This window comes from Passer montanus, unplaced genomic scaffold (genome assembly GCF_014805655.1).
Source record: "Passer montanus isolate IOZ18808 unplaced genomic scaffold, ASM1480565v1 scaffold9, whole genome shotgun sequence".
Lineage (NCBI taxonomy): Eukaryota > Metazoa > Chordata > Aves > Passeriformes > Passeridae > Passer > Passer montanus.
In genome coordinates, this window is record NW_024374367.1 from 15,488,353 (window position 1) to 15,509,317 (window position 20,965).

Consider the following 20,965-nt stretch of genomic DNA (forward strand, 5'->3'; position numbering starts at 1 on the left):
AATCACAGCCTTCCCACAGATGGGAGGTGATGCTCAGCTCCCTTTCTTCCAAGGAAGAAAGAAAACTCGGTTAAAATCTCTTGTAGGATAAACCAAATCAATTAAATCCGACAGAAAGACCCCGAGTTCCGGCACTGCGCTGGTGAGGCAGGAAAATCGGGATTTCAGGCGGGACTGAAGGAGGTGAGACGAGCTGGGGTGACCTCGGTGCACCCCAGCAGGGAGGGCTGGGCACCCAGATCCTGCTGCTGGGGCCGGCAGGGTTTGCTCCACCCGGGCACCGTCCCCAGGAGCTCTCGGGCTCCTCGGAGCTGCTGGAAAATCCACGGAAAACTGGGAAGTGCAGCCTCTGTCCCACAGAGAGCATCCTCCTGAGAGCTGTGGAAGGCAGGGAAGGAGCTCTCTGTTCCCGAGCCTTCAGTGACACCTACAGACTGTCCCTGCCAGTGTCACATCCAGCTGTGCTCCTGCCACCCCAGGGATGCTCCGGGCCGGGCTCGGGTTGGATGGCAGCAGGAATTCCCCATGGGAAGGCTCCCCCAGCTGGGATTTCACTGATGTGTGCATGTGGCACTTGGGGACAGTGGTGAGGAATGGCTGGATTTGGTGACCTTAAAAGATCTTTTCCAGCCTGAATGATTCCAGGATTCCCTGAAACCTGCAGGAGTTTTTGGAAGCACTGGGCACTCACAGTTCCTACAGTGACTGCAGGAGCTGTGCCGAGCTGCTCTGGCCTCCAGCAAACACCCATTTCTTGATAAAATTCATATAAATCTTACAATTATATTATATTTAATACTCTCTATACAGGTTTATATAAACCTCTAATTTTTTTTATTTTATAGGTTTTTATTTAAATGTTTTTTATTTAACACTCTCCATACAGCTTTATATAAACCTATAATGTTCTAACTATATAAACCTATAATATTCTAACTATATTCTAGAATATAAGTATTCCATAAAGAATATTTTATATTATATATCTAACACATTTTACAATGTAATTGTATAGAATTCTGGAATACAAATTGCATACCAGAGTTCTGTATTCTAGAATCTCTTCTATATTCTAAAATTCTATACAATTATATCTTCTATTTTTATATATAATATATTTATATATGATATATAAATATAAAAAATATATCTAAATTATATGTTGTATATATTATATATCTATATATTTATAGCTTTTATATTTTTCACTCCTTTCATGTTTATAAACACCTGAGAAATATTTCATGTATTAATTCACTGATTAATTGTCATAACAGTTGTTCTAAGAGTTCCTCTGCTTGGTCAGAAGTGAACACAAAATACAGAGGAATTAAACTTGTCCAAATAATACAGCCAGGTCCCTGAGGACTCGGTCTAAAATCTCTATAGACAGCAACAAAATCTTTCTCACCACCTCCTGCAGACTTTTGATAAGGCTGAAAATCCAGGAACAGCTTTGCATCCCCTGGATTTCCGTGGGCAGTTCTGCCCAGTCCGTATCTGTGCTGCTGTATCTTTATTATTTTAGCAGAGAATTTAGAATTTAAGCAGTTGGGCAATAGGCTCAGGAAGAAGTTGTTAAGATTTTGGTGTCATGTACCAGAGATTGAATAATGCTGGTATTATTTTAGCATGACAGCTGTGCAGAGTAGATTTTTGGAATAAGCAAAAATATCTATCTCTGTATGATTTTCAGACTTTTGGTCTCATTGTTAAGCAATATTTTTTTCTCCTTTTCATTTCTTCTGAGGCCCTGTAGAAAAAATTGCTGCATTTTTGTCAACAGGAATGGAAGAGAAATGTTAACTTTAGAGGCAGAGGGAATTCACGGGCACAGACGAGGAGCTGGAGTCTGCATAATGTGTCGTGGCTCATCTTTCTGTGCCACCACTCTGCTCACACTGAGGTGAAAAATAGACAATTAAACCAGTGGTGGAGGAGCTGTGGAGCTCCAGCTGAGAGAAGGGGATTAGTCCTGACGAGGGTGGAGCTGCTGCCTGTGTGACACCGACCCTGCCACGTCACACATCCAGGGCTTCCCTTTGGAAATGTCCTGGTTTGGAGCCTCCCTTCTGCTTCAGCTCCCTGAAATGCTCAGCACATCAAGGGTTTGGGATCCATGCTGTGGGAGCTCCTGCTGGTATCACTCAGCATTTATCTTCATTCTTTGTGGGGCTCTCCTTTCCCAAGGAAAGGATGTGAGATGTGCAGCCATCCATCAGAGCGTAAATATAATATAAATATAATAACAGTATAAATATAATAACAATATTTTATATATATATAATACATAATTATATAATAATATATTATATATATAATATATAATATAATATAATATAATATAATATATATTGTATATATAATAATATATTATATAATATATAATATATATAATATAATATATAATAACAATATAAATAAAATAACAATAATCTCAGCCTGATCTTTGCTTTCCTAGGTGTGGCCAGATTAACAACTCCTGGTTTTAATACAAACTTTTTATTCCAGTTTTGGTGATTTTACATTTAATTTAGGAACAACAGAACAGCTTTTTGGTAACCATGGTGAGCCATGTATGTGTGAAACACTTCTTGAAGTGAGAAGATTCAAATAAGAGAAAGTCTCATAAAAAGTTTTAATCAAGCCTTTCAGATCTGCTGCACTCTTTTCCAGCCTTTTCTTTCCTCCTTCTTCATCAGGATGGTGGCTGGAAGGGGATTCTGGAGGGTTTATTAAGTGTTTATTAAGTTCTAGAGAAAGGATAAGCCCAAAGACGGAATAATTCACTTGTTGACTTAAGGACCTTCCTAAGGGATCACTGCTTAGGATCACTCTCAGCCCTACGACGTCTCTGCTCCTCAGAGAACAAGAATAATCCTTTTTTTTCCCCTTTCTTTGTTGTTTGTAGATCCAACCCGGGTCATGGTGTCCCCTTTCAGCATGGATGTCACAGTTGGAGAAAGCATTGTCCTGCCCTGCCAGGTGTCCCACGACCACTCCCTGGACATCGTGTTCACCTGGTCATTCAACGGGCACCTGATAGACTTTGAGAAAGATGGGGACCACTTTGAAAGGGTTGGAGGGGTAAGTATTAAATCTGGCAAGGTGGGTCATGCAGAAAAGGTTGCTAACAGAAGGAACTGGATGAAGGCAGCAAGGAAAAGGAGGAGAGAAATGGAAAATTTTCAGCAGAGGTATAAAAATGGGAAGGGTTGTGCATGTTGCTCTGAGGGAGGTTTTAGAGAGCAACAGGTCTCAGGCATGGTGACAGTTCATGTTTGCATTTGTCAGGAGTGAAATTTAATGCTGAAAGGAAAAGGAGATACAATTTCCAAGCCTTGCTCTTATCCCTTAAAAACATCATGAAAAGGTGAACTCACAGATTGGTGCACAGGGCTCACAGCAGCAGCAGCCATGGCTTTTTGGGGTGACTGCCCCTGTTGTGGCCCGCAGAGCTAAAATTACAAACCTTATTAATAGTCCTCAGTCCAAAAGCCACAACCACGAGGCTTCCCTGAGATTCCCAATGTATCAAATGCTTTGTGTCTGGAGAGAAACTGAGAGAGGTTCTCAGCATCCACTACATCCAGAAACCTAATTAGCTCTATTCAACAGTTAATCAGAAATGCACTTGGCGTTTGGAAAACAAATTACTGCTGGTGTGTGATGCAAGATTTCCTCAGAGAGTTCTGTTCTCGTGATCTTTAGCACAAAAGTGCTGGGCAATCAAAATGCTGGCTGGGACACAAAGCCATGAAGCTACTGCTGATATCTCCAAATCTGGGCTGGGCTTCCCTGGAAGGAGAGATGGAGACAGAACTGGGCCTCTGGATGGCAGAGAGGGGAAAAACTGGATGTCCAGAGAGAAAAAGGAGCAATCAGAGTGAACCTGTGTCCTGCATTGCCACATTTTTTGAATGGGGAAAGGGCTCAACAACTCCCAACCCTGCTCCTTGGAGGAGCCAGAATTTTAGGGATGCTCCCTCTCCCACCTTCCAGGCAGACTCCCGTCATTTCAACAGGCCAGGGCTCGTGTTGCTGATGTTTTCATCAGCCAGCATAAAGTAAATCCATTAGTCACAGTGTCCTTCATGTGATAATGATGTTTAGGCTCATTAAAAAGTAATTGTAACCACTTTTCCCTACTTTATCAGCAGGATTCAGCGGGTGATTTGATGATCAGGAGCATCCAGCTGAAGCACGCAGGGAAATACGTCTGTATGGTGCAAACAAGTGTGGACAAGCTCTCAGCTGCTGCAGACCTGATTGTAAGAGGTATTTGAATTTTGCTACTGTTGTTGCTGGTGTTGTAGAATTCTTTTTTTTTTTTCCCTGCCTTCTGCAATCCCTGGGCTCAGAGACAGCCAAGCATCTTGTAATTAATCTGAGAAAAAAAAACTCTGAGTACACACTGGGGTTCACAGCATCAACCAGAGCATGGGAAGTGTTTCAGATGCTCCCAGAACAGAGCCAGCCCTGGTACCTGTCTGTGTCCTGAATGCCAGCCCTGCACCCCTGAGCTCCTTTGTGCCTGAGCTGTGCAGCAGGAGCAGCATCCAGCTATTGGCAATTCTTTGATAGAATAAACCTGATTTAGTGACTTCACTGATACATTACCATGCACAGGTGATGTGTAAGTTTGACTTTAACAGAGCTGTAATTAATTACTCTGAGTCTGTGCCCTTATGGAAATATGATTTATATTTTCCTGCTTGATAACTTTGGGGAAGGCAAACTTGGGTGCTGCTCTGTCCCTGCTACCCTTGGTTCTCAAAAACAGGAGGAATATTAAGTTCTCACAGGGAAGTGACCCTTGATGCTGATAAAAGTACTGATCTTGTCTCTCCCTAAAAACACCAGGGATGTTAAAACATCAGCACAGGGTGCCCAGAGCAGCTGTGCCTGCCTCTGGATCCCTGGCAGTGCCCAAGGCCAGGCTGGAAGGGGCTTGGAGCAGCCTGGGCCAGTGGAAGGTGTCCCTGCCATGGCAGGGGTGGCACAGGATGGGATTTAAGGTCCATTCTGTGACTCCCTGAGATGGGCACAGACCGAGCCTCAGGCACCACTGGGGCAGCAATGGCCCTGGGATGGAGCAGAGGGGTCTCTCCCTGCCTGGTGTTCCCAGGAGAGCTTCACTGCTTAAAACCACCCCAGAAGTGAGGCACAACACCCTGGTGTGTCCCCCCATGGTTCATCCCTCACCCCAGCCAGCTGAGCAGAGCTGGAGCTGCCCCAGCTGCTCTGTCCCCCATCCCCAGGAGGGCAAGGTGAACCAGCGCTTCCTCCTCCAGTCACTCCATTCTCCTGCAACCCCCCAGGTCCCCCGGGCCCCCCCGAGGCCGTGACCATCGAGGAGGTGACAGACAGCACGGCCCAGCTGTCCTGGAGGCCGGGGGCAGACAACCACAGCCCCATCACCATGTACGCGGTGCAGGCGCGCACGCCCTTCTCGGTGGGCTGGCAGGCAGTGAGCACAGGTAAGGTGCCAGGACATCCCTCGGGGTGCCCTGTGCCCCTGGCAGGGGGGCTGGCAGGCAGTGAGCACAGGTAAGGTGCCAGGACATCCCTCGGGGTGCCCTGTGCCCCTGGCAGCGGGGCTGGCAGGCAGTGAGCACAGGTAAGGTGCCAGGACATCCCTCGGGGTGCCCTGGGTGCACTGTGCCCCTGGCAGGGGCTCGGAGATCCTGGCAGGAAGCCAAAGACACTTGGGATTTTGATCTTACCCCATGGAGCAAATTACCTTGTATGAAGAATTACAAGTCACAAAAGTTTGAGTAGCATAACAGTAGTTGTCACAGGGTGAAAAGTGGAATTTTGGGATTTTTACCATAGGGATCTAGGAGGCAAGATGGAGGGACTTGGGATGAAGGGACTTGGGTGTTCTCCTGTCTTTCCTCCTTCTTCTTCCTAGCCTCCATGATCTGGGTGATGCTGGCACATTTAGATTGGCCTAAAGTAGAAGTGGACAGTCTAACAAAGATGATAGGTATTGGAAAATAATGATAAATAAAGTACATGTAGTTTTTAGTATAAAGAAATAGCACCAGCTCAGGGCAGGGCAGTGTGCCCTTGACAGACCTCTACAGGTCTGAGAGAAAATAGTTTAGATAACAGATAATAAACAACCTTGTGAACACAAGCTGAAGAATCCCGACTCTTTCTTTGACCACCGGGCTGGGAAAAAGGGACTCTTGGGTCATCCCAAAAGCAGGAAACCCAAGAGTAAGGCAGCTCCAGGGGGGCAAACCCACCCTCAGGGGCTGAGAGAGGGACAGCACGCTGCTGCTTGGTGCAGGATAGCTGGGGTTTTATTTATTCAGTTCATATTAGGTGTTGTGTTTGAGTCTGATTGGCTACTGACATCTCAAAACTCATTTTTATAGGTGTAAATTTCATAAGAATAGTCTCAAAACTCAGTTTATTCGTTGGTAATGGTTAGGGTACATGCTTATCTAGACAGTTTTGTTTTTTTTTCCACAGATTCTCACAGGATAGACTTTTAATTTTTATAGGTGTAAATTTCATAAGAATAGATTGTTTCTATTTTATTTTTTCTATTTTTTGTTTCTATTTCTATTGTTTCTATTTCTATAGTTTCTTTCTATTTTTTCATAAGAATAGATTGTTATGTAAACTGATTTTCATTTTTATAATTTTTTTCTTAAGGGAATAAGTAGATTTTCACTGTAACAGGTTTCTATTCTTATGAAAGCTGACAGGTTCCTCACAGGAACTTATCAGGCTAGCTATTAGCTCAGCCAAAGTAACAAGGCCTGATTTTACAAGACTTTCTTCCATAAGATTTTTACCTACATGTAACACCTCAGCACCCACCCAGGGCTCCTTTGGCCAGCTCTGGCCCCTGATGTGAAAAGCAATTTCCCTGGCTGCAGAGCACTGCTTTTATTAAGTAGTTTCAGGTTTGGCAACCCAAAGATTTAGGGTGCAGTCAGTGCCATTACTCACCCATTTTTCTCATGAATGTTTAAGGGAAAACAGAATGAATTCCTTTCTCTTGTTGCCATGCTGGAGATATACAACAGTAATTGTGGTCTATAAAGACATCCCTCAGGGACAGACCGTGTCATCCAGTCTGTCTTTAAGGAGAATTATCTTCCTGATAGAGGGAAAAATCCCATGATGTAATTGCTCATTCCGTCAGAGGTTAATTTTGTTCCAGTAACCGTTAAACAGAGACAACAGTGTGTTTCAAAAAGAGAAAAATAAAGACCCTCCAAACCTGTTGTCTTGACACTTTGTTTCCAAACTGTGGTAATTTTGGAGAAAGTCTTTAATGGCAGGAATTTCTGAGCTAAAAGCACTGGGGTTTAATGCTGCCTCTTTCACTTCTTTGCAGTTGGCAAAATGCTAGAAAGATGCGAGAAAATTTATCAATCCTTCTTGGTACTTACATTAAGCCCTCACCTCTAAGGAAACGAGATCTCCCCATGCCTTTTTCCCAGCAGTGTTTTAATATCTGTATTTAATTTCCTTGCACCCCAGTCCCAGAGGTCATCGACGGCAGGACGTTCACGGCCACGGTGGTGGGGCTGAACCCCTGGGTGGAGTACGAGTTCAGAGTGGTGGCTGCCAACCTCATCGGCATCGGGGAGCCCAGCAGGCCCTCCGAGAAGAGAAGAACTGAGGAGGCTCGTAAGTGCTGCTGGGCAGGGGGCTGAGGGTGAAATCTTTGTGGAACAAATGCCAAGAGATGCCCCAGGTGTGGGGGAGCCCTGGCTGTTCCACAGAAGAAACAAATATGAAAAGGAAAACCACAGAATAATGAGGTTGGAAGAGACCTCTAAGATTGTCAAATCCAACCTGTGCCCTAACACCTCAACTAGTCCATAGCACCAAGTGCCATGTCCAGTCTGTTTTTAAACACATCTAGAGATGGTGATTCTACCACCTCCCTGGGAGGAGCCTTCCAATACTTTATCATTCTTTTGGTGAAATTTTCTTTCCTAATATCCAACCTATACCTTCCCTGACACAGCTTGAGAAAATAAATAAAATACCTTTCTCAATGGAGGACAAATGTTTAAACTGAACAATTAGAGACTGAATATGCAAGTTAATTGACGTACTTTTAATATACTATTATTGACATACTTAAATGTGCTGTTTGCCATGGCAAATTAGTCATGTTAACAGTTCCTGGCCCCAGCAGGGGAAGGCCAGCAGTGTCCTGTTGCTGCACAGCTCTGCTCCATCTCCATGTGGGTTTTGGGTTCCAAAGCTGTCACATCCATCTTCTGCATTTATCTTTTTGCAGTCCCTGAGGTGACCCCAGCTAATGTCAGTGGAGGTGGAGGCAGCAAGTCGGAGCTGGTCATTACCTGGGAGGTGAGTCTCACTCCAGCCCCCCCAAGCCTTCTGTGGATTTCAAAGGGTTGGCAGTAAAAAAGCTCAGATTGTGTGATAAAAACAGTCCAGCTGCTCAGATGGAGCTAAAGGATGGGCAGCCCCAGGGAAGTGGGGAGCAGGGACCATGGGGAGCAGGATTTGCCACCAGCTCAGCTCCCCCTGACCCTCAGCACATCCACATGGCAAAATGTGGATGGCCAGCAGCCACCCGAGGGATAAAATGGGATTGGAACATCCTGACCTGGTGGGGAATTGCTGTGCTGGCTCCCAGCTTCCTCCCTCCTCCTCCCTGGGATAGAAGGCAGCAAGCAGCTCAGAGCCAGCACAAGGCATGCTGGCTTTCATTGCTGCTGATGGCAGCCAGCGAGAGGAGATGCAGAGAAGAGAAATGTTTAATATTCCTTAAGGCAGACAGGGTTAGAACTTTAGTCATTTGTCTGCTCATATTTTCGTGTTGTGATGCGATGCAGCTGGCATATTTCTCCTAATAATGAACTCCACTAGACATGCTAACGCTTCCATTTAGCACTATTTCTGACCAAGCTGGCAGAATGAATCGTCAGAGATATTTCTGAGGTTATTAAAAACCTATAAATGGGTTTTTGTCCTCACCACACAGCTCAATGTGCTAAATTTCCTCCTCTGTTGGACTAATTAGTTACGCCGTGTCTCCTAAAGATACTGCAATATGTTTCAAAAACACACATGGCCAGAACATCAGCCATTGGTTTGAGATGTAATTTGCACAAAATATCATTTGTGTTTTGATAGAAGGGTGGTTTTACTCTTTTAAATGTCCAGAAGCTTTTTCTTTATGTGAGCCTTCCAATTCAGAGCAGGATGCAGTCAGTAACCCATGCTGAAGCTCCATGGACATCTCAGGGAGGGTGGCACATAATTCTGGATTGTTTTAATACTGGAACCTTTGGGTTTAGTGCAGCTTTTTAGGGGGCTGCAAGCCTCAGAGCAGGAAATGTCATTGTGTCCAGAGCGTGTTCTTTGGGGCTTTGTGTGTGATCCCAAAGGATGAGAGCAGCTGCACGTGTGTTGGGAAAGCAGGAACTGTGTCCTTGCTTCGCCCCAGCAAACCTCAGGCTCTTCTCAAAGCCTAAAATTGCATCAGCAATGGAGAACCCATCTAGGCAGGGAGGGAAGGGAAATTAGCTTTAGGAGAAGGGTCTTCTGGAGGTGCTGCTTCCTGTTTCAAGGAGCAGAAAGGCTCTGATGCAGGCAGGATGGGGTGAACTCAGGTTGGATGTGATGTAGGACCTTCTGCACCTCCATCTCCAGTGCTGTGTACAGAATCCCAGAATGCCAGAATCACAGAATTGCAGAATTACTGAATCCCAGAATTCCAGAATTCCAGAATCCCAGATTCCCAGAATTACAGAAGCCAAGAATCACAGAATTATTGGATCCCAGATTCACAGAATTACACAATCACAGAATTACCAAATCCCAGAATCACATAGTCATAGAATCCCAGAATCACACAATCCCAGAATCACAGGATTACAGAATCCCAGATTCCCAGAATGACAGAACTACTGAATCACAGAAATACCGAATCCCAGAATTACCAAATCCCAGAATCCCAGAATAACACAATCCCAGACTCACACAATCCCAGACTCACACAATCCCAGAATTAACTAGTTTGGAAAACACCTCTGAGATCTCCAAGTCCACGCTAGGATTTAAGAGGACCAAGATGAATCCGCGGGGTTCCGCCGGGGAGGTCAGTGTGCGCTGAAGCCGCCGTTTGTCCCTGCCCACAGACGGTGCCCGAGGAGCTGCAGAACGGGGGTGGCTTTGGCTACGTGGTGGCCTTCCGGCCCCTGGGCACGGTCAGCTGGATGCAGACGGTGGTGGCCTCGCCGGACGCCGCCCGCTACGTGTTCCGCAACGAGAGCCTGCCGCCCTTCTCGCCCTACGAGGTCAAGGTGGGCGTCTACAACAACAAGGGGGAAGGCTCCTTCAGCCCCGTCACCGTCGTCTACTCGGCAGAGGAAGGTAGAGATGAGCCCTCCCTAAATCTCCCTCCCTAAATCTTCTCCCTCCCCTCCACGTGTTGGTTTTCTCAGTTTTTACAGAGACGCGGAATTGAGAGGCGTTTTAAAAGATTTTATTTTATTATCAGTCTTGATATGGGTGAGACATAAAAGATGTAAAACTTAATGGTATTCTGTTAGAAGCTAACCTATTTCTTGGTTACAATACTTTATAAATGCTTTTCAGCCCGTTGGCTTTTGCCACACAATGCTGTTATTACTTCTAATATGAATCATGTATATTTTTACTCCACGTGGTCTTGCTATAATGCATCTTTCACAGTTCTAATTCTCTAAAATATTTGATCTTTTTGCAAGGCCATATTTTGAAACTTGTCGAAACTTGTTTTTAATTTAATCTCTCTCTCAACAATGTTACCTCTACTCTATGGTCTTCCTAAGTCAGCACACCTTACCTCAGTGTTTGCATACAGATGTACAAGACTGAGTAAGCTTTCTATCAAGTTTTTAAAATTCTTTACAAATCCATTTCTCACACCCATGCCGCAGGGTCTTGTTTGAGTAAAGCAGATGGGACTCAGTTTCTTCATGCAGGAAAGCCAAGTTTTTATTGCATAGTTCATATTTCTATGGGATTATCAGAAGGCACCGTGTCAGACCTAACAATTGGCTGACAATACACTGACACTCAGGTCATTGGTTGGTAAATGGTATTTTCATATCTATCAAACTTCTTTATTTTTGGTTACGTTTATGTATTTTTTCCATTGATTCTCGTAGGACAGGTTTATTGTTTATGCAGTTGAAAACAGTTCTCTTACTAAAATAGGTTTTTATGTTAACTGCTTCTCGTTCCTTTAATTCTTTCTTATGGGAATTAGCAGGGTAACTGCACCTAGCTGAAGCAGCAGGCCTAAATCACAATTTTATAAGGCCTTTCTTTAATAATATCTTTACCTGTATGTAACAGGGTCTGAAAAGGTTTGGTTCCACCTTGACACATCCTTTGATACCTCAGCCTTGCTCTGATTTATAATAAATGGCGAACCGAGATTAATTCTTTTCAATAGTCATTAAAATAACATTAATCATAATGAAATCTTTTGATATTAATGGAAAAGTAATATGTAATCTGGGAAGAATTCTGTGGAGATTTAGCATGAATTAATGTCCACTGATTAGAAAATGTTCCCACTTGTCCTAATTAAAGTACATGGTATCCTGGGTTGAGTTTAGTAATGACATCTTATTATTTCTGAGGGAGCACAGCCTGACAGGCCATCGGTTTGAAACGTGGACATTTGTTTGCTTCCTTCCTTGTGCAATGAGGAAAATAAATCCCCTGATGTCTGAGACTAATTGAACACAGAATTGAAAAGTCTTACTTCTATTTTTAACTGCCCAGAGCCAACGAGAGCCCCAACCACTGTTTTGGCCAGAAGCATTTCTGCCTCAGACGTTGAAGTTTCCTGGGCTCCCCCGTGGGAGAACCAGCACAAAGGAAGAATACAGGGATATGAGGTATGGGAAACAATGCAGGATCCTTTCAGCAGCCAGCCTGGCGGGGACACAGCGATGTCCTCGTCCTGCTCCTCCTGCCATGGGTGTGTTCCTAAAGTGGATTTGCTTCTCTTTGCCTCTGGTGCACAGAGATTTCTCTCACAAGGTTAAAAACTCCAACAATCTCTCACATGGTTAAAAACTCCACCTTTCTCTCACAAGGCTAAAAACTCCACTGTTCTCTCACATGGTTAAAACTCCACCATTCTCTCACATGGTTAAAAATTCCACTGTTCTCTGACATGGTTAAAAACTCCACCATTCTCTCACAAGGTTAAAAATTCCACCGTTCTCTCACAAGGTTAAAATTCCACCTTTCTGTGTGGGATCTGGCTGGGAATGCAGCCCTCCCTGAAGGTGCTGCCATGGCCAGGCTTGGGGAGGGATCTCTGGAGCCGGGCTGGTCCCCAGCAGAGCCAGGGATGGTGGCAGGGAGCAGGAGCTGTCCCTGGGAGCAGATCTGGGGTGATGACAGGAACAAGGGGGTGCTGCCAGCCCCTCTGGGGCCGGGCACTGCCACAGCCCTGCTCTCCCAGGTGCGCTGCTGGCGGCACGACGAGAAGGAGGAAAACGCCAAAAGGATCCGCACGGTCGGGAACCAAACATCCACAAAAGTCAGCAACCTGCGGGGCAATGCCCTCTACCACCTGGCAGTCAGAGCCTACAACACGGCTGGCACCGGCCCCTCCAGCGCCGCTGTCAACGTCACCACCAAAAAACCACGTGAGTGTTGGCAGGGATGCCCTGGCGGGGTCCAGCCACTGCTGCCCTCTCTCATTTCCCAGCTCTCTTGAGTCTCAAGGAGCTGTCAGACTTCTCCTTGCCAGGTTTTTGTGCAGATTTACCAGGCTCAGCCTTTTTATTGCATATTTTTCATGAGGTTCTTCCCGGTGTTAAGTAAGCAGAGCATGCAAAACTGAAATCACAGCTGTGCAGGCAAATTAAATATTTATCTCAGTGTTCAAGAGGGCTTTTTTCCCTCTGGTCTGAAGCATGTTGAGCAACTGCCTGAATCCCTTTTTCATTTAAAGCCTCGTGTCGTGTCACACCTCCCGTGACCTTGAGGACACAGATCAGTGGAGCAGCTCGTTAGCTTTCCAGAGGGACAGGGTTCTGGGCAGGCTCAGCTGTGCTGCTGGAGCCCCACTGGCACTGGGAGGGATCCAGCTGGGAATTGATTCTCCTCAGTAACGTGGTGCTGTCTATTTTTTGGTGTAGCACCAAGTCAGCCCCCCGGGAACATCGTGTGGAATTCATCTGACTCCAAGATCATCCTGAACTGGGACCAGGTGAAAGCCTTGGACAACGAGTCAGAAGTGAGAGGCTACAAAGTGAGTATTTCCATGGAACATTCATGATTTCCCAGGTCACATCTGGGGCGTTCCTCCACAACCAGAGCCGTGCCTGTGTATGTGAGCACATTTTTCCTGCAGCTCCCACCTGCAGAACTTCTCTCCTGCCTCTGTGGAAACTTCCCAAAGGCTGTAGTTGCCTCCTTAATTGCAGATAAATAAAATGCTTTTTTAATAGCTCCCATTTCCTTCACAAAGCCAAGCCAGGAGGAAAAGACAGAGAATCCTCATTAGAAGCAGTTTTAATAGGACATAATTTAACTAGAGAGAAACCTTGGGAAGAATTCAGCTCCACCACCTTCCACAAGGGTTTCATTTAGCCCAAAAAGATGTTGTCCTGGGGTTGGAGTTGTGCAAACATTTCCCACCAGAACCTGAGCCAGTGAAGGACCTGGCCATGCTCCATGTTTTATTCCCAGTCTGGAATGCCAGCAGCTTGGCGAGCCTGTGCCAGCTCCCCTCAATTCCTGCACCAACTTTTAAGTGTATTTGGTGCTCTGTATGGCCTCATCAAAAATAAGTAACTCCTCAGGGGTTTTAGTCCAAACCTCAGATGAACCTCAGCAATCTGGACCAGCTTTTCACTACATATTTTAGGTTTGAAATGCAAATTAAGGAGTCAGTTGGAAGAGGGAGAGAGAGACTCATCACCCTGGAAAAGCATCTAGAGAGTTTCTAAAACATCCTTTAACTTACTGTAAGGATAGCACAACCACATGGATTTATTTCCTGAATCATGGCAAAACATTGCCTATTTTTCTTCTTTTTGCCTAGAAATCTTGTATTTTATGACACAATTTATGATATAAATTAGTACAACTCCCACAGCTCAGAAGGTCGTTCACAAAAGTCATTTATTCTGGGAAACCATTGGTGGCACTGTATCAAATATCCCAACTCGGTTTCCAGAAGCAGCATAATAAGGAGGTTCTGACCTCTATAAAGAAGTTTTTATTTTGATAGGGGTTTATTTTAGCTTGGCCAAGGCAAGGGTTTCTCTGAGGAGCTCCACCAGGTGCCAGTGCTGTGTTAGTGCTGCTGATCAGCATCATCCTCCTGCCAGTGTCACGCCCTGCCCAGGCACTGCCACCTCTGTGCTGGTGTCCCCAGCAAATCCCACATGTCCCCTGTGTCACCAGACCACCCCTGAGCACGAGGGGCAGGAAAAGAGCAGCAGCACCTCTGCCACCCTGAGGTGAGCAGCTCTGAGCACAATGGGCAGCTCTGCCCTTTCTGCCTCCTGTTCTCTCTCCCTTGGCCGCAGGTTTTGTACAGGTGGAACAGGGAGAGCAGCACGTCTGTCATAGAAACAAATAAAACCTCAGTGGAGCTGTCCCTGCCCTTTGATGAGGATTACATCATCGAGATCAAACCCTTCAGCGACGGCGGCGACGGCAGCAGCAGCGAGCAAATCCGAATCCCAAAGATATCCAGTAAGGATGGGGGGACTGGGCTCTGTGCCACAGGGCCCCACCAGCAAATACACCAGTCCCTAATTCTGATTTCATCCCAAAAGCAAGATTCAGCCATAAGAAATGCCATCTTAAGTAGTTCTATTTGTATTTAGATTTTCCCCTCTCAGTCCCATGTGTTAAATGTATTGTTTCACTGGAATTCACTATAACCAAATGCAGCATGCAGAGGCTTCTAAATCTATAAGGCTACTGTGCAACCATATCCCATTTTGTGCTCAGTTCTATTTGTATTTAGATTTTTCAGACGCTTTCCCCTCTCAGTCCCATGTGTTAAATGTATTGTTTCACTGGAATTCACTATAACCAAATGCAGCATGCAGAGGCTTCTAAATCTATAAGGCTACTGTGCAACCATATCCCATTTTGTGCTGGATGCATAAATATTTATTTAGAGAAATGAGGTGGTGTAGAAGAACAAACACAAAGAGTATTTTATTACACAACATGGCTTTTGCAGAATCTCCATGTCCCTTCTTCCATTAATAATGTCCCAGTTTATAAGCTGCATTAAATCAGGAGCCTCTGCAATGCAGGAATATGGCATTAAAATCACAGTGATGTAAAAAAAAACCTGGGTGAGAGCAGAGTTCTCCACAGTGTGTCTGTGTAAACCATGCAGAGGAATTTAATCAGCAGCACAGGAGAGGGAAGGGGAGCTGGAACATGCCAGCTCCCATTTGGCTCCAGGCCAGGGGTCACGGAGCAGGTACACGGCTCCTCCGGGATGGGAGGCACAAGGAACAGCTGGAATATGGTGCAATTGTGAAAAAATACCAAATAATGATAAGCAGACAGCGTGTGAAATAACAGAACTGTGAGAGGAGCCTCAACACAACAGGGGCAGGAATTGAAAAGAAACCAAAATTCAGTTGGAAAGGTGACCGCAAAGAGGAGGAGGGGGCTGTGCTTTATCTCAGGAAAGGGAATTTTTAAGGTGGGTTAAGAAAGAGTTCGGGGATTGTTCTCTGCTCACCTCTGGCTCCTTTTTCCCCTCTTCCCTCTCAGATGCCTACGCCAGAGGCTCGGGCTCGTCGACCTCCAGCGCCTGCACCCTGTCAGCCCTCAGCACAATCATGATCTCCCTCACAGCCCGCTCCAGTTTATGACAACAATGACATCGAGGACTTCTTCTTTATAATATAAGCAACATTTAGCTAGTTGTTTTGGAGACACCCAGTACTAAGTAATATTGTGGTTTGAGTACATCTTACTACTGGAAAAAAAAAATGTTTATGCTTCTTTAGGAATGGCATTATACAGTACTTCCTCAAAGCAAATATAGCTTTGTCTGAAGTTTCCTTGGAAACTCTGCAATGCACTGAAAACATCTGTAATACGATGTTACCAAAGCAGTTTACATATGTCCTTATATGCATATTTTTTATTATATATTTAGTGTTTTATAGAATTTTTTAAAGTTAACATATGATGTAGATATTAATTTTTTTCCTCTGCTATAAAATGCTACGGACGACATTATCACAAAAATATTGTTTGGGATTTTTTCCTTTACGACAGAGAGCTCCAAGTTGTTCTTGGCAAACTGGCTGGAGTTGACTGTACAGTTTTACAGGGCAGAACTGATCCAGACCCGGATTGTAACAGGCTGAGTTTCACTGGCAGTTCCAGCGACTCCTGTGTTGAACCCAGGGCTTCTAACACACCTTTCATCCTGAGCTCTGAGCAGGACAAACTCGAAACACTCAGAAGAGCAGAATTTTGGAAACCCACGTGGTTTTTGGTTGGTTGTGGACTACAGGACACGTAGCCAGTATTCCAGCATTGTGCAGCGAGGAGGGGCTGTGAAATTGCTTTGCCTTGATGATAATTAGCATCAAATTGGGTGGGGAAATGAAGATCCTGCAGAGCTGTGACATCTGTGGTGACACAACGGGATGGCCGCCGGCCTTGTGTTGGGTGCACACCCAGCCTTTGGAGATCTAATTCCAAGGAAATTCCTCACGTTTGGGGATTCATTCCGAGGAAATCAGAACACGGCCACTCTGAGACAGAAAGCTGCTCTGGGCTCGTTCTTTGGGACACAACTGCTCATCCTTGGTAACTCCAGACAACGGTTGGGAACCTGGCCCGGAGCGGGAGCGGTGCTGCCCCAGCTCCGGGTTATCCATGGAAAAGTGGGAATCTCCCAGAGATCCCCGCTGGAAGTTTGCCTTTCCTTAGAAACCCTTCCCAGATGCCTGGAGGCAGAACAGAGCCACAGCAGAAAACGACAATATCCACACTGGAATAATTCTTCTCAAGAGAAGGACTGTTTGTTACTACGGGGAATTTTGTAAGTTCAGACGGGATAACGCTGGAAAAGGCAATGGAATTTTCTATACAATTTTCAACTTTCAATGCGCTGCAGTGGTATTTTTTTTTCTCCTGATAGCTTGAATTTGCCTGTAACTTGTCTCTTTTGCTTACAAAATAATACAGTTAACTTTTAGACCTTCTAAATATATTTATTCAGTAACTCATAATCAGGATTCCACTTGTGTAAAAGTCAGGGTTGTTGACCAGAGAAATATTGTCAGTATTTCAAGCTGTGTTCCTTTCTTAGTTTGATATGGTTACTTCTATGTAAAAAAAATAAAATAAGTAAAACCTTAAAAAAAAAATCCACAAAACAAAAAAAAAAGAAATAAAAAAAAAGCTTCTGTAGTTTTCTCCCCAGTGTAAATGATATTTATCAGTGATCTAGCAGATGTAATCTTTTTTTAAAGGTATTGGTAATAAATATTCTGTCATTTGTAAAGATACCTGTCTTCCAGGAGCCTTTTTCCTCTGCTTTTTGTTTCTGCCCAGTGGAGACATTTCCCCTCAGAGCCTGCTGAGACTGTTACTGATGTGAAGATACAAGAGTTGGTTTTAATCAAAACTTTGTGAAGGCAGAAAAAAAAATCTATTTATACGCCTCTGGTCTAATTCTGCTCCCAAAACTGACCAAAAAACATGAGCAGGCAAATTTTGGGTTTGTTTTGTAGCTGGACAGTAGCTGTGAGCTGTACAAGCTCATGGGGATGGAGCATCTCTGACCCTGTGGCTGGAGCAAAGCCCTTCCAGGCACTGCCTCTGCTTATCCTGGGGATTCTTGAGGATTTTGGGACCATGGCTTGAAACCACTAAATCCACCAAGCAACAAAACAAGGCAGAGCTGCTGCTGAGAACATGAACCTGCCTTTGCAAGCTCACATTTTCCAGTTGCAGCATTACTATTTGCTATTTCTTGTGTTCTTAGTTGTGTTGCCCCAAGTCATGGTATTTTGCACCATTTAATTAAAAACAAACATTGTATGATAATCTTCTAAGCCTGTTTCCTTGACCAGACCATGGAGTAAGAACAATATGCAAAAAAGCAAATCCCTGTTCCAAGGGGACAAATGAAAATCAAGGTGCTGAGCAGCCCTTCCCCTGAGCAGACAATGAGGGGTTTATCTCATCTGTAAGATAAATGTATTTATCAGAAATAACAGCAAACCCAGAAAAGCTTAAGTCCAGCTTAAGTCCAGCTTAACAGCAGGAGCAAAACACTGAATTGTCAGGCTGAACAAAAGCAGCTCTCTGGGAACCACCCTGCAGTCTCGGTCCGGCTGGGGAGAAACCGCAATTCCTGCAGAGGGCAGAGCCACAGGTGAGCCTGAAATTCAGTGTAGGGAAAAAAGAACCGGAATGGAGTGTGGAATGGAGCTGGCAAAAGGGAGCCTGGAGCGGCGGGAGCCACCCTGCAGTCTTGGTCCGGCTGGGGAGAAACCACAATTCCTGCAGAGGGCAGAGCCACAGGTGAGCCTGAAATTCAGTGTAGGGAAAAAAGAACCGGAATGGAGTGTGGAATGGAGCTGGCAAAAGGGAGCCTGGAGCGGATTCCAGCTAGAGTGCGAAATGGAGCTGGCAAAGGGAAACCTGGAGTGGATTCCAGCTGGAGTCTGGAGTGGAGCTGGCAAAGGGGAACCCGGAGCGGATTCCAGCTGGAGTCTGGAATGGAGCTGGCAAAAGGGAAAATCTGGACTGGATTCCAGCTGGAGTGCAGAATGGAGTTGGCAAAGGGGAAAACCCGGACCGGATTTCAGGCAGAGTCCAGAATGGAGACGGCAAAAAGGGAATCTGGAGCGGATTTCTGCAAGAGTCTGGAATGGAGTCGGTAAAAGAGAAAACCTGGGCTGGATTTCTCCTGGAGTCTGGAATGGAGTTGGAAAAAGGGAAAACCTGGACAATACCACTTAACCCTTCTGTTCATTTTTAACCCTTCCCAAACCACACCATCTGCAAGCAAAGCCAGATGCAGAGCTGCAGCAGGCTGGGACCTGTCGTGGGCAAAGGAAGCGGCCACACAGCAAGGTGAGAATTTACCACAGCAGGGAGGATGGCAAAAACAGCCTCAGGAATTGCTAAATTCAATGGGTTTAGTGGCCATGGGGTTGGACTTAATAGTCTTGGAGATCTTTCTGAGGTTTAATGATTCTATGACCCTCTTTGCTCTTAGCCTTACAGGGAAAAAGCAGCACACAAACAAAAGCATTCATTTTAGTTAAAATAAAATTTTTAAAAAAGAAAAAAAAGTTATTTTACCTCATAGTCAACTGGGAAAGGGTCTCGGAATTTGTTGCTGGGCGTTGGGATTGGTGGGAACAGTTTACTCCAAACGTGGTTTCTGTAAGAAACAGCAGTGGAGGGATGAGAGAATTGCTGCTCCTGGGGGATTAGGGGCCCAAGCAGCAGCACGTGCTGAGCCCAAGAGCAGCCAGCTCTGCCTGCAGCAGAGATAGGTGTTGGAACCTTAACTGCTAAGTTAAACTTTAAGGGTTTTTTAATGTGATATTATAATTATATATATATATATAATTATATATATATATAATATACATAACACTTCATAATTTAAATTATATACTTATAGTTCTAGTTTTATTATTTAATTTTGGAAGTTTTTTCCTATGCTTTTAGATTAAACAAAGTGGGGTTTTAGGGGTTAGTGTTTGTTAGCACAGAAAGTTTAAAATTCTTCGCAGTTAGGGTTGGAACAGATAATGGTCCCCACTGGGGCTGGGCAGCTGTGCCACTCCTCACGGGACACCCCTGGGCCCTGGGGACAGGCAGGTGACAGGAGGAGGAGGGTGTGGATGTCCCCATCCATGCCAGGGTTTTTGGGGCTGCCTGGGCAGAAATGTTAGGGTTGGAACAGATAATGGTACCCACTGGGGCTCACGGGACACCTCTGGGCCCTGGGGACAGGCAGGTGACAGGAGGAGGAGGGTGTGGATGTCCCCATCCATGCCAGGGTTTTTGGGGCTGCCTGGGCAGAAATGAGCTGCTCTGATCTCTGTTCACACTGCTGCTCCTCCCAAGGGCTCTGCTGTCAGGTGCCTCCTTTGGACAGCCAGGACGAGCTGCCTCGTGCTCAGGCTTTGGTTTCTGGACATGAACTGCCAGTGCCTCGTGGCAGGAGAGCAACCACAAATAATTGTGTGCCCAGGGAGCTGGGAGCAGGCAGGGGAGGGCACCAGGGACAGCTGAGAGCAAATGGTTCTGCTCAGTGCTGTGATAACTCATCCTGTTCACACCCCTGAGACCCCCTCCCTGCCTGCCACTCCCTGGGCTGGCAGCACAGGGATTTTTGGGACAGCAGAGGGAGCTTTTCCTTGTGTTTGTACATGCCAGAGCTCAGGTCTCACATTCCAGGTGCTGAAACACCCTCGCTGTCTCCAGCCCTGGATAGCACCATGTCCAAAAGGGGCAGGTTTCAATGGGAACTTGGCCTGAGTGAAGAGGATTCAGCCCAGAATTGGTATCCAGGGTCTGTTCTGGAGGAAAAAGAAATGTGTTCAGGCACCAAGGGCAGATCTGCTCCTCTGCCCCCTTTATTTTGTGACAATCCCCCTGGCTGATGTCTGCTTAGTTCAGTGCTTATGTTCTTAGGACTATTCTTCTTCCAGAAGCTTTCTGAGTTCTGTCAAGTTTACCTTTATCCTATTACTATTCTCCTGGTGAGGAGGAATAATATTTTCTGTCTATCAGCTTGGAGCTAAACCTTCCTGGCTGAGCTGCTGCTGCTGCCTTGAAGGTGACATTGATGCTTCATTAATTATCAGGGGAAGGGAAGGGCACAGCACTGCTCACCCCACAGATACGAGCTGTGGGATGTCTCCCTCTGCTGCAGGGGATGAGGCTTTGGGGGAGGGACTTATACAGCCAAAAA

The 20,965-nt window shown here is 45.4% G+C and overlaps 1 protein-coding gene across 5 annotated transcripts in view; it reads left to right on the forward strand.

Annotated features, from left to right (window-relative positions):
• The window catches only part of CNTN4 (contactin 4), a 245,715-nt gene extending 228,186 nt beyond the window's left edge, over positions 1 to 17,529 (forward strand). For 4 of the 5 annotated variants that reach the window (XM_039695312.1, XM_039695311.1, XM_039695313.1 and 1 more), the window contains 11 exons: positions 2,912 to 3,087; positions 4,158 to 4,278; positions 5,322 to 5,480; positions 7,507 to 7,656; positions 8,279 to 8,349; positions 10,149 to 10,383; positions 11,788 to 11,903; positions 12,479 to 12,665; positions 13,161 to 13,273; positions 14,559 to 14,727; positions 15,775 to 17,529. In XM_039695312.1, the coding sequence (XP_039551246.1) occupies positions 2,912 to 3,087; positions 4,158 to 4,278; positions 5,322 to 5,480; positions 7,507 to 7,656; positions 8,279 to 8,349; positions 10,149 to 10,383; positions 11,788 to 11,903; positions 12,479 to 12,665; positions 13,161 to 13,273; positions 14,559 to 14,727; positions 15,775 to 15,875 (1,598 nt within the window). In that variant the 3' untranslated portion in view covers positions 15,876 to 17,529. The remainder of the gene's footprint in view (positions 1 to 2,911; positions 3,088 to 4,157; positions 4,279 to 5,321; positions 5,481 to 7,506; positions 7,657 to 8,278; positions 8,350 to 10,148; positions 10,384 to 11,787; positions 11,904 to 12,478; positions 12,666 to 13,160; positions 13,274 to 14,558; positions 14,728 to 15,774) is intronic. The other variant, XM_039695314.1, reaches the window with a different exon arrangement.
• The last annotated feature ends 3,436 nt before the right edge of the window (positions 17,530 to 20,965 follow it).